This window comes from Motacilla alba, chromosome 12 (genome assembly GCF_015832195.1).
Source record: "Motacilla alba alba isolate MOTALB_02 chromosome 12, Motacilla_alba_V1.0_pri, whole genome shotgun sequence".
NCBI lineage: Eukaryota > Metazoa > Chordata > Aves > Passeriformes > Motacillidae > Motacilla > Motacilla alba.
The window spans coordinates 20,688,158-20,701,240 of NC_052027.1; the positions used below are offsets into that span (position 1 = coordinate 20,688,158).

Here is a 13,083-nt window from a genome sequence, read left to right on the forward strand (position 1 = left end):
CATGGAGCAGCCCCAGCTCTCTGAGACCCTTCCCCCAGGGTAGACACAGCCCCTTGGGATGCTCCAGCTTTTCAGAACAAGGAGCAGAGGAAAGAAAAAGGGGGAACTTTGCTATTTCGTCTGGAAAATGTAATCTCAGGCTGTCCTCCCACTGGGGTCCAGCAGGGATCCCCTGGCCCAGCTGAGCCCCCCATTCCCTAGCCCCCTGGTGGCCAGCACAGTCCCGCCTGCCCTGCACAGGGACCATCACTCCTGGGGACACTCTGTCACCAGAGCCTGAGCTGCTGATACTGAGCACAGCCAAAAGTTTACCCAGAGAGATTAAATAAAGAAAATAAACAGTGCTGTGAGAAAGACATGGAATTGAGGCGCTTTCCAAACAGGACCGACTCTGCATGTGTGCAAATGCAGATGAAGCACCCAGGGAAGGGAGGCAACTCAAAGCATCTCAGAGCTGATTAAAAATTGATGGAGATCCCAGCCCGGCTCTGAGAGGGTCCCACAGCTCTGGGACAGGAGCACAGCCCCACTCAGGGCATTTCTAATTCAGCTGGAGCTGGACACAGGAAACCTACTCATAGTATCAGCTCCAGCTGAAGTGGAACATTTGGGTTTGCTTTACAGCAATTGTGTAAAACAATTTCTTCCCATGGAGAAACCATCCAGGCAGGTGATTTCCAAACAATTTTCCTTGTCTGCTTTTGTTATAAGAGGTGGTAGAAAACAGTGAAGAATAATCATACAATCACAGAATGGTTTGGGTTGGAAGTGACCTTAAAGCTCTTTTAATTCCAACCCCCTGACAGAGGCAGGGACATCTTCCAGCAGGTGGGAAGAAATAGAAGGAAAAGGACAGATAAAAGTCTCCAACTGCTGAACTCTACAAGTTGCATGTCCCTTTGCTTGTCTTTGCTCATCAGTAAACAGAAATATTCTGCATTGCTAATTGTCAGCTTCTTCATATCATCTCTCACTGGTGAATAAATATAAAATAAATACAGAAATATGCTCCTAGAATCCTACTGCAAGAGCAAATGGGATACTGCCAGCGATTTTCAGGGTGTTCATCACTTCTCATATGTGAGAGCAAACCCACAGGGAGGGTGTTGGGAGGAAGGTGTCTTCCTCCAGATGCCTTCTCCAAGCCCTGCATCACCAGCCAGCATTGGGACACAGAAAGTTCATTCTGCCACCAGCAGGCAGCACAGCAATGCAGAGCTCCACTGATGCCAGTTTATAGGGTTTTTTTAAAAAAACAATGCATGTTCTAAGAAGGAAAACAAACTCAAGTTACCTCCCAAAGTGCTCCCAAACAAAAGGTTTAGGGCTGCAAAGCCCTATGGAGCCCCCAAGCCATCCCTCTCCCAAAGCACACACCGCTGAGTCCAGCAGCTCACGTGCCATCAGCAAACATTTGAGACTGATGCCATGTTTGACATTTTTAACTGGCTCTGCATTTCCATGACTGTTTTATAAGCCCCTGGAATCCCTGTTAGACATCCAGCAGCCTCAAACATCTTCACCCTGTTAGACATCCAGCAACCTCAAACATCTTCACATGCCCCCAGGCATCACATCAGTCTCTCACCAAATGTATTTCTTCTTTTACTTTCCAGATAGTCTCCTGCTCAGACAACTGAAGCACTGAGAAACTGCACAGAAAATAAACCATTTAAACATCCTCTAAAGTCTTACAGAAACTGCAAAAATCCAGAGCGGATTTGAAACATTTCCAGTCTTCCCTGCCCCTCAAAATCAGCAGCCACCCAAACACTTCACTGCTTCAGCAGCTCCTGAAGTCACAGGGAACTAAGCTGTACTTTCAACATTTGCAGGAATTTCCTTCCATTGCCACAAACCCCCAGTACTCACATCCCTTCTTCTCCAGCAGGGAGGCAGGGATATTGAGACCACGGAATCCTAGGATGGTTTGGGTTGAAAGGGACTTTACAAGCCATCCTTTTACACCCCTGCCATGGCAGGGACACCTTCCACTGTCCCAGGCTGCTCCAAGCCCCAATGTCTGACCTGGCCTTGGACACTTGCAGGGATCCAGGGGCAGCCACAGCTGCTCTGGGCACCCTGTGCCAGGGCCTCCCCACCCTCCCAGGGAACAATTTCTTCTTAGAATCCAATATAAATTTCTTCTTATTTAGTTTAAACCAGTTCCCCTTCACAGAATAATGGAGTGTATTAGAGGATCCCATTCAGTGGTTCATCCCAGAGTTCAGGGACTCTCAGCAGCTCCAAACTATCAAACGAGCAGCAAACACAGGGGTACCCTCCCAAAGGGAGCAGTCCTTCAGAGGAGAGATTATCCAAAGCCAGGTGGGCTGGGCAGATGTGGGGAGCAGCCACGGCTTGCTGCAGCTTCCATTCCTGAGCTTTAATCCTGGTGCTAATCCTTATTTTTAATCTGAATATTAGTAGAATATTTATAAAATGCTGATCTGGAGACAGGGGCCCCTTGGTTTCCTGCAACTGTGGAGGAGCTTAAGGGTCTGTAGAAGCAGTGAAGAGGTTCAGAACAACTGATGAAGGAAGTTCTGGACCCCAGGAGACCCTGCAAGGGATTTCCCTGGAGAAAACCCTCTTTTAAACTCGGGAATAAAAATCTGAGACAAAGGCACAGTGCTTTGTTTCTATCATCACTGGAGTAGTGACTCATCCCTGGAGAAGCATCTCAGGGACACAACACCCCTGTCCCCCCACCCAGCAGAGAGCTGCCCTCCCAGCTAGGGAAAAGAGAACAACCAAAAGAGAAACAGGAAGGTGCCTCACTCACCTGGGTCCCCCTTCTCCCCTCCCATTAGGGAAGGGACAGAGGTTGGTACCTCCTGTGAGCAAGGAAGCCCAAGGCCAGCAATGAGTTAGCACTTACCAGTCCCTGCTCCTATGCATGTGATCCATCCCATTTCCTCAGAAAAGGACAGGGCAGGAGGCATCCCAGAGAAGCAGAAAATTAACATAAATATGTATATTTGGGCCCTGGGGCTTAATAATTCTGCATTAACCAAGTGTTTGAATAGTTCTGGAGCTTTACATGTACCTCCACCTGTGCTCTCCTCATCCCTGCTGGTGGATAGGAGGGGCCACGGTGGAAAGGAAATAGGGAACAACAGCATCAAAATAAGATTTATTATTTAGAACCAAGATTTGGAAGAGACAGACATGGCAGATAACAACAAAGAAGAACACCCCGCTCCAGCTGCGAGGGAGGGTGGTACTGAGAGGCTGACAGGCAGGGGAGGCTCCTGTGGCTCTGGTATCAAAAGCAAGAGTGAGGGTGAGAACAGCCTGGGCTGGGAACGCAGGAGGAGCAAGGGAGGCCCGTGGGTGCAGAGATTTTGGGGTCCAGATGTAACAGCAGGAGCAGCATTTTCCCACTTCTCAGGACAATGCTAACCCAACTTTCTGAAAACCAGGTGAGTAGTCCTTGGATAAATGGTTACTCATGAGATTATTGCTCTGAACTACTCTGTCCATCACCTCAGTCCAGGAGACAGCTGAAACCCACTGCCAGTGAACCCAGAGGAAGAAACCCCCACTGCATCGGTTTAGATCACTGAAGGCACTTTAGAGTCTTAAAAATGGCTCCAATTACCCACTCATCTTTGGGAGGATTTTAGTCTTACATTTAAAATCAGCAGTGACTTGAGACTGTATTTAAATCTGGCAAGAAAATGTGGTCAGTCTATGAGAAAAAGAGAGTGGTAAAAAGGGAAGTGACAAGCAGACTCATTCTCTGGTGCAGGATCTGGAGGTTTTTAACTTAAGTTTGTTTAAAATAGAATCTCATTTTTAAAAAAGAACTGTGAGAAATTTAAATGGAACTGGAACTTCTCTTTCTCGTATGCGTGCCTAGTTTATCGCTTGGAAAATTGCTTAAATGACAATTAACTGTGTGAAACAAAAAGCATTTAAAGGAGTGCCTCCTCCTCTTCCTCCTCCTCCCTCTTCTCCATCTGCTGCTCACGGAAACCTGGCTCACAACAGAAGGGAACAATTTGCAACAAAATCCTTTTCCCCCAAAATAATTCTCCTTTATTTTTTATTGCATAACATTTTTGTATTTCCAACTATAAATAAAAAATGATTAGAAAGAAGTTACAAAATAGCATTGAATGGACCAGAACAGCACAGAATTCCTCACACACGATAAATCATTTCCCATCTTCCTCCTCCTCCTCCTTGGCCGCGGCAGGGCCTGGCGCTTGGCACCGTAGCTGTCGGGGCCATGTGTCAGTCACCGATGGTCTCATTTTCAGAATCTAAAAGAAAAAAATCCACATATGGATTTCACATCTAGGAAAACCCAAACCAAACCCAAAAAGGCCATGTGAGCTAGGGCACCGCAAGTGTGTGAGAGGTGCTGCTGCCAGAATGCACTCCTGGTCCCATTCCCTGGAAACAGGGACAGAGATGGGTACTTGTCCTGAGAGCTCAGGTGTGTAAACCATTTCTTTTGGTGGCAGAAACTCAGCACCTCACAGGGTTCTCAGACCAGAGCTCTCATTCCTGTGGAGGGAGAGCCAGGCTCCCAGGAGGCAGAGATGGAATGAGCCAGCAGACAGCCAGCGTTTGGCTCAGTTTGTTGGGAGGAGGGGAGATGGATGTGAGGCCGTGTGCAGGTGTCAGAGGAGGATGGGTTGCCCTGGCAGGTCGTGGCACCAGCTCCTCACGCCTGCAGGCTTGGCTCCCTTGACCCATAGAAACGAGCCAAGCCTTGGATCACAGAATGGTTGGGTTGGAAAAGACCTCCCTGCAAGCGGGGCCACAGGGATGACGTGCCCCACGCCGGCAGGGATGGGATCCATCTGCTGCCACAAGAGCAGAGCACGGGGAAGGTGCTTGGACAGACATGAAGGGCACAGCAATGACAGGACCAGGGTAAAAGGCAAGGGAGGTGCCAAGAGCAGCACATCACTGAGGCAGCAGCAGCAGCACCTCATGAGGGTGTCACCTCATGTCCCACAGCCAGCACCACACGCCCACCACATGCACTGGCCGCACTGGGGACATGCTGGGGGACATGCGCCCCAGACATGGCTCCACAGACAGAAAGACACATGTACACTGCTGTGGAGGGGCAGCACAGATGGGTCTGACAGAGCAGACAGCTTCGGGAAGCACTCAGAGCTCATGCAGGGAGTCCCCGGAGCAGCGAGGGAGGCAGGGGACACTGGGGACAGCGCACGGTGCAGACACTGCCAGGATCTGGCACAGCTCCTGCTGGGTCTCTGTGGTCTGGGCTTTGTGTTTGTTAGAGGCAACCCCAACTTTCTCCCGACTGCACTGCCTGCTCTGCCTGTTTATGGGAAGAATTGACTTTTAAGGGAAGGAAAATCATGTCTTCCTCATAATTCTTCCCCGAGCTTCTGAACAATGTCAGCTCTGAAGATCTGCCTGGATCCATCCTAACACCTGCTATGGTGGATAACCAGCAGTTGGCATGGAGTTTCATCCAGGAAAATAGGACAAAATTAACTATCTCCAAGTAACTGGGAAAAAAAACATCTCGCAGCAGTGGGTCAGCAACAACACCCAGAGCAGAGCCAGCTCCCCAGGCACTTAGCTCCTAAAACAAACCACCACAGGTGCTCAGCCATGGGCAACCAGCCCACTGCTTACTCCAGGCTCAGTCAGCCTGAGCTTTCCCAGGCTGGGTGGGCAGCAGTGCTGGAGAGGTTGGGGAGTGCAGTTACCCACGAGTTTGCTTGGTGACAGCAGATCTGTGGGAAAAGGCAGCCATGGCACACCCTGTAGTTGCTGCCTAACTGGGACAAAGATACCCGATTTAGTCTGTCTAGTCTGATAAACAAACTAGAAATGCTGAGGAAGTTTTTACTTTATTTGCTAAGTCACTGAAAAAAACCACCAGAGTAAATACTTTTTGGGGCTATTTTATGTCAGACCTGAAGAATCCCCATTTGAAAAGGACTGGCAGCTGGTTATTTCTTTCTAAATCTCCTACATTTTTACAAGGTGTCATTTGCACCTCACAAAAACTGCAACAGGCCCAGAGAAGTCCCCTGAAGAGTGGCTGGAGAGGCTCTCACCATGCCCAGCTCTTCAAAAGCCACAGAACTGTAGCTGGAGCTCAAGTGGTGCCTCAGTCATGAAAGGCAAAGTGTAGGGATGTGCTCCTTTCTGAGGGGAAAAAACAGTCCTAACTTTTCCCTCTGCCTTGTAGGCTATAACAATGTGCTCAATATTCACCATGCATTCATCCTGTTGCACGAAAAATTTCATCCAGGTGCTCCTTGCTCACCAGATTTGGAAAAATCAAGAGCTTCTCACAAGAATTTCACTGTTGTAACAGATACTTTATCAAATCATAGGGCAATCAATCATTGTCTATGAACAGCTTCTCCACGGTGACCAAGTGAGCCCTAAAGCTTCCTGAGACTTTGTGTGTCAGACTGAAGGCTCGACCCATGCAGAGCCTAAACTTCTCATGATAAAATTATTTAAAGGGTTTGATATAGGGTTGGATACATTTAAATGTGTTTGATAATCAAATACAGATCCAAGCATATGCAGAAACAGCCTCGATAGCACACGACTACACCTGAGAAGGGAGCAGAGAGGATCACATCATTTCCAACAGCAGCCACCTCTTGGTTCAAGACTGACTTCCACCTGAATCAGGTGGAAGTGATCTCTGCTCACACAGCCACTGCTCACACAGTCAGCAGTGCAGCACATCCAGACCCCTCTGAGCAACAAATTCCTTCATAAAGCAGAATTTTTAGCCTGACAGCCCCTAAAATCTATCTCATTACACTGCACTTCTGGAGCCTGAGAGCAGCACGGTTGGGGCTGGAGCATCCCTGTCCTGCTGAATCTACAGGGATCACTCCACAGCCAGAAATGTTGCCCCTGCCAAAAAGCACACATGTGAGTCACAGCACAATTCCCACCAGATCAACAAACTGGTTCATTTCTGGGCTATACAGACAGGAAACTGACTGGGGATAAAATAATAACAGAGGTCAGCACATCAGACAACTCCACTGAAGCTGACTCTGCCCAAGCACCAGCCAGGTGCCCAACACCACGAACCACTGAGGTGCTCCTCAAGGACTCAATCCATGCTAAATAACCATAGCCAGAAATAACACACAACCATGGTTTTGTTGTTTTATAAATTCAATCCCATATCAGACATTCATCCAGCCATGACAACAAGAGTGTGAACTCCCTGTCGTATGCTCTATAGAGAGACCGTGCCCACACTGCCCCACAGGAATCACCCATCATCAGGACAGAGGAGGCCAGATGGAGAACTGGAGAAGGCAAGGAAACCTTACTGCACATGACACACAGTCAGAAACTGTTTCATGTGTGACTGTCTTCGAGCCAACAATTTCAACAGCATCCATGGAAAACTTGAGGGGAACTAGCTGGCAGTAAGGCAGAAAACAAGGCAAGCTTTTGCCTAATAGTTGCTATCTGATGATTAACATTGATCTCACTCCAAAAGCCTTGAACATTTTCCTTCATTGCAGTGGGGGTGGTGGGGGGAGTGGGGATGACAGGGAAAGCAATACTGACATGACATAATTTTAGAAGGGAGATTTCTGGTTACAACTCTCCAAAGCCGACTTCCAAGGCATATTGTGAGGACAGATGTTTTTCCTGCTCAAACAGGTGCAAAGTGAACAAAATCAACACAGACCCACAAAATATCCATGGGGCTTCTCTGGAAAAATTCTGCATGTTCCCAGACCTGACAGTAATGCACTGGGATTATGAAAAAAATGCTTGAAGGGAAAGAGCTACCATTGGTAAAGCCAAGTAAAACTAATGATTCCAAGTATTAGTGATTTCCTTCCACAAACACCAAACAGCTTCTTCTCTGGAGGAAGAAGCTCATTTCAGGAATCCTGTCTTTTAGCACCCTGTTCCCAACACAAGTAACTCTGCAGGAGCACAGAGAATGTCACACCTCACCCATTCAGTCCCTTGTCTTGCCCTCAGCTAATGTCAAGGATTTCAGAGAAAAGCAGAAGGCACAAACGGAGCAGTGTAAAGACAGATATTGAGTAATGGTTAAGTAATCACAGAGTCCCAGAATGGTTTGAGTTGGAAGGGACCTTAAAGCCCATCTCATCCCACTCCTTGTCCTGGGCAGGGATACCTTCCACTATCCCAGGTTGCTCCAAGCCCCATCCAACCTGGCCTTGGACATTTCCAGTGATCCAGGGGAGCCACAGCTGCTCTGGGCAATGTTTCCTCTTTAAATGAACTTCTTAAAGACTTTTTTTTCTTTTTTAAAGGAATTTTTAAAATATTCCCTCTTTAAAGTTGTGGACTGGAGACCAGAGTTAAACATGCAAACAATCTGCAAGGGCCAGTGCTGCATCATTCTTTTGAGTGAAATCTGTTCCAGGGAGGTTGAATCCAGATTTGAAAAGAGCCTTAAACCACTGCAGTGTTTCTCTCTGCCATCTCCAGCCACCCAGCTTTGCATCCCTGTGGCAGATGAGCAGTGCCAATGGCAGCAGCTCCTCTCCATGTCCAGTCTTACTCCAAGCAAGCTGGGAATGCAGTAGGAAAGCAGGATGGGGTCGTGCATTAAACTACTCCATCACTACATAAGGCAATCAGAAGGCCAAATGAAAGGCATACATGCAAACTTCAACTACTTTCCTAACTTCCCAAACTGAAAACTGCAAAACTTTCCCACTACTGGGTGAGTGACTATGGGGGTTAAACATTTTTTCAAGATTTGTATAAATTTCTGTAACTGAAAGACTGAAAATCAGGGGATCTGTGAGCTCCCTCATTGAAACCTGATATTTGAAGCTGAGCCTCTGTGCTGACTTCCCACATGTCCCTGCAGCACAGTGCTGGTTAGGAATGTTGGGTGATGGCAGAGCTACAGGACATGCATGACTGGAACCAGCAAGGCCAGGAATTCTACCAGCAGGTTTGACCCATTTGCTGCATGTAGAAGCAATATTCAGTCAGGAATAAAAGGAGTTCAGTTCTGGGATCTGTAGGGGATCTTTCTAGGTGCAGTATGGACCCCTCAGTTCTGTCTTACTCTTGGCGCACCAACTCAAGAAGTTGCTTCATTTGTTTAATCTCATGTCATTTGCTTAATTGCCACTGAGGTCAAAGCACCCTGTGACACAATCCTCACAGCCGAGGGCAAAAAAAACATGGCTTGAAGTGAACAGGCAGAAGAGCTGCAGCCAAGAGGGCCATCAGAAAATTAAAAATCACGAGTACGACAATGCCAGCAACACATTCTGAGCTCCTGCTTGGCCCCAGTGCAACAGGCAGGTGCACACCCCCCAAGGCCCAGAAGCTGCATACATGCCCTGCTCCCCAGCCACCCCACCTCTCCCAGGAGCACAGCCATGCAACGCAGCCACCGTGGGGCAGACGGGTACCAGCGTGGACCAGAGACTTCCCAACCAACATAGCACAGACAGCAAAGCCACATGGAGACAGAAGCAGGAGTGTCACACCTGCATGCCCTTCTCTCATTTCTCCTGCAGCCTCACCCAATGATGGTGACTGCCAAGAGGGTGCTGGCACCAAGACCAAGCTTCCTCGCAATAAATGATGCCAGGATCCTTCAGAAGGGCCTCCCTAGTGCTTTGCAGCTCAGGAGAGAGTTCATGGGCCTCTTTCCCACCTACCAAACTGAGCATCCTCACGAGCAGCACCAGCAGCCCTGAGGGAGCCATGTGCTCAAAGGAACCAGCTGAGGCTGCAGCCCCTCTGCTCTGCAGAGCCCAGCCCCAGGTAGGGATCAGGGCTCAGTGCCCCCAAGGTGCCAGCACACACCCCGGGCACTGCTGTGGGGAGCACCCAACAACTGCTGGAGGCACCATATCTGCTCCTGCTACACAATCCAGGGACAACAACGAGTCTGGAAAACAAACACAGAATTACCTGGAACAGCTGGAAATTGACACTGCTCTATGTTTTAGGAAAACACTGGGTTTTTCACACAATTTTCAAGCACAAAATGTTTATTTTTCTTTTTAATCTATACAATTTCTTGAGGCTTTTAGTGCCACTGACTTTGTCAGTATACAAGGGATGGACTATACAGGCAATAGCAACATAAACTGTAGGATTCAGTGTGAGCTGAAGGGAACCCGGTGTGAGAACATATTTTCCATGTTTGCTCATGAAGCATACCAACATGAATCTAAAAAACCCAAACAAATCAAAGATACATGGTACAGAGAACAGAAATCTCTTACTTCAGTAAGTTTTTGCCCAGGCAGAAGACTCTGCATAATTGTCTATAAAATTCAATTCTAACTGAATTGATGGAATAATATAGTCAAAGGGTACAAAGAAAGTAATTTAGACAGGTATAATGCTTGAAGTAACAGAACTATACAATTCACAGCTTGGCAGCACAGGACATCTCTGCCCCTCAGCAGAGGGCTACAAAATGTCATTGTGGGGCCTTTGGGTGTGGCCACATCTGGATCCTGTGCCTGTAATGCTGCCCGTAGTGCTCAGGGAAGAAAGGAGACTTACCATGGCAAACCAGCTCTAGTGGTTACCTTGTGCCTTTACACTAAGTGCAGGTGGAGGCTCTATGCGCAGTAAAATAGGAAAAAAAACAACTTTCGAACAGGAGAGAGGTGTCCGTGCCACCTGGAGCGCAAACTTGGGTAAAAATAAAGATAAATATATAAATAAATAAAAAATTCCAAACAGAAGGCGATCAGACACCAAACCTGAAGTGTCAGATACGAAAAAGAACAGCTTCACATTTTTATTCTGTTTTAGCATGAACACAGCTGGCACACCAAGGAGCAGACATCGCCCTCAAGCGCAGTGGCCGGAGCAGAACCTGAACAGGTGCGCATGCTCTGCTCACACGGGGCTCACAGTCACCTGCACATAGTCTGCTAGAATCAACAGCTCCATTACTTGTCTTCGCTTATGGAACATGCATGAGCTTGTGATTTAACTAAATTATAAAAGCCCACAACATAGGGAAAAGAAATGAAATCCAGTGTGCTGCTGATCCAGAGGAAAACAGCATGTGCTGCCCGTTACAGAATTAAGTCGTCATCTACAATGACTTTACCACAGTCTGGGAAGGAGAACGGAGAGGACTGCCTGAAGCTGTTCCCCTGTCCTTGTATACACCTTCCTTGGATCACTCTGTAAATGCTCCTACATTACAATGTGCACTTCACTACTCCTTGTACAAACATCAACAATTTTACGATCAGTGCATCAAACAAGCATGTCACACAAACCTCACCTCACAATTCTTATTTCTAAAAGCTTCAGAAATGAAAATTCAATCCGTGAATAAAAACAAAGCATTTACAGCAGAATGAAGCTGATGAGGAACAACTGTAGACCTGCAGTATCTTTGCAAATAAAGAGACCTCCAACTCACAAGCAGATTGTAAATAAAATACACCTTTCAAATAATTGTACATCTCTTTCCAGCTGGGACTGGAAAGCTGAGATTCAAGGCACTGAACTCCTGCAGAGTTAGTACAATTTGCTAATTATCAATTCAAGTACAATGATGTTAAGGATCACAAATGTGAAACAGAACACAAGGAAGAAAGTGTCTTCAGCAATGGGACAGAAGCAGGTATTGCCTTGACAACAAATGATCTGCGGTGATGCCGTCTCACAGTGATTGCTGATGCAGGGTATGGCTGCACCCAGGGCCCCGCCTCATCCCACACAGACCATGGCATGTACAGAGCAAACACTCCAACGTGACGGCATCAAAACCACTGGGACCCAGGGCAGGGTCACCCATGGCAAGGCCACCCACTGACAGGGTCACCCATGTCAAGGTCCCCATGGCAGGATCCCCGTGGCAGAGTCCTGGTGGCAGGGTCACTGTGGCAGGGTTCCTGTGGCAAAGTCCCCATGGCAGGGTCCCCACGCTAGGTCATGCGCAGCCGCGGGCTGGCCGGCCGGGCCGGGCGCTGCAGCGGCACCTGGTACATCCGCAGGCAGGTCCGGCCCAGCGGTGAGAAGTGCACAATGCCGGGCCCTCGGACCAGCCCCGGCTGTGCCACCGGCCCCGGCCACGGCACTCCATACACAGGTGAAGGGAACACGGCTCTGTACTGACAGAGAGGCATCACGTACGGTGTCACCGCGCCAGCCAGGGCGGGCCCTGGCACGGGCACCGGCAGGGATGGCGCAGCTGCAGGAGCTAATCCTGTGGGCATGGGGCAAGCCACTGGAACGGGGCACTTGCTCCCCCGTCCTGTCCTTACCGAACTTACCTACAAAAAGAGAAACACAAGAAGTGTTGCTACAGGGCACTGCTCTCCCCATGCCAGCAGCGTCCCAGCCCAACGCCGGGCCCTGGGCAGCTGCAGGCACAGGCACAGAGGTGCCTTGTTGTCCTTGGGGCTTTCTTTTGGGCTAATTTCTTTTTTCCTTTTATACCTTTGTTGGATGGTTGGGAGGGTTTTTTTTGGGTTTTTGTTTGTTTGTTTGTTTTTGGGTTTTTTTTGTTTTTTAAAGACAGAATAATTGGAATTTAATAGAAAAGGCTGATATGAGGCAGAGGGGAAAGTTACTTCAATATAACCTCATTCTTTAAGAAGACAGGAAGCATCAGTAAACAAGTGAAAAAATAACACCCTCGCATGTCCAAAGGAACTCAATGTTAACTTGTGCATGAAAGTAAATAAACGTCACTAAATGCAGAATTAACCCAAATCCCATGCTCTACCAGCCAGCCTCAAAAGAGCTTTAAAAATTCTAGCCCGTATTTCTGTGCAAAATTGTTTCACCCAGCTGCAGGGAGCTGAGGGTGGCGAGGATGGCAGGAGACCTCTCGCAGTGGCTCGCTGCCTGGCACTGGTGCTGGTCGTGCCAGGTGAGGCAAAGCCAGTGAGGACACAGCAGGATTGCTCTGCCTCATGGGCTGCCAGGACCAATTCAAGCAGGTTTTCTAAAATTCTATTAACATACACTTCAATTATTCAGCTTTTGCATGCGAAGGGCAGAGAGAGAGCTCTCCTCAAGATGGGATGGCAGAGCTTCCCAAATTACACACTCCATCCTGCATGATGTCATGGGAACTGCTGCTACCCCAAATGATTGCAG

The 13,083-nt window shown here is 48.1% G+C and overlaps 1 protein-coding gene across 10 annotated transcripts in view; it reads right to left on the reverse strand.

Moving 5' to 3' along the window:
• Window positions 1-4,018: 4,018 nt before the first annotated feature.
• WNK2 (WNK lysine deficient protein kinase 2) overlaps window positions 4,019-13,083 on the reverse strand; it is a 95,261-nt gene continuing 86,196 nt past the window's right edge. For 9 of the 10 annotated variants that reach the window (XM_038148887.1, XM_038148885.1, XM_038148883.1 and 6 more), the window contains one exon: window positions 9,975-12,251. In XM_038148887.1, the coding sequence (XP_038004815.1) occupies window positions 11,904-12,251 (348 nt within the window). In that variant the 3' untranslated portion in view covers window positions 9,975-11,903. Of the gene's footprint in view, window positions 4,272-9,974; window positions 12,252-13,083 lie in introns of those variants that run through there. The other variant, XM_038148888.1, reaches the window with a different exon arrangement.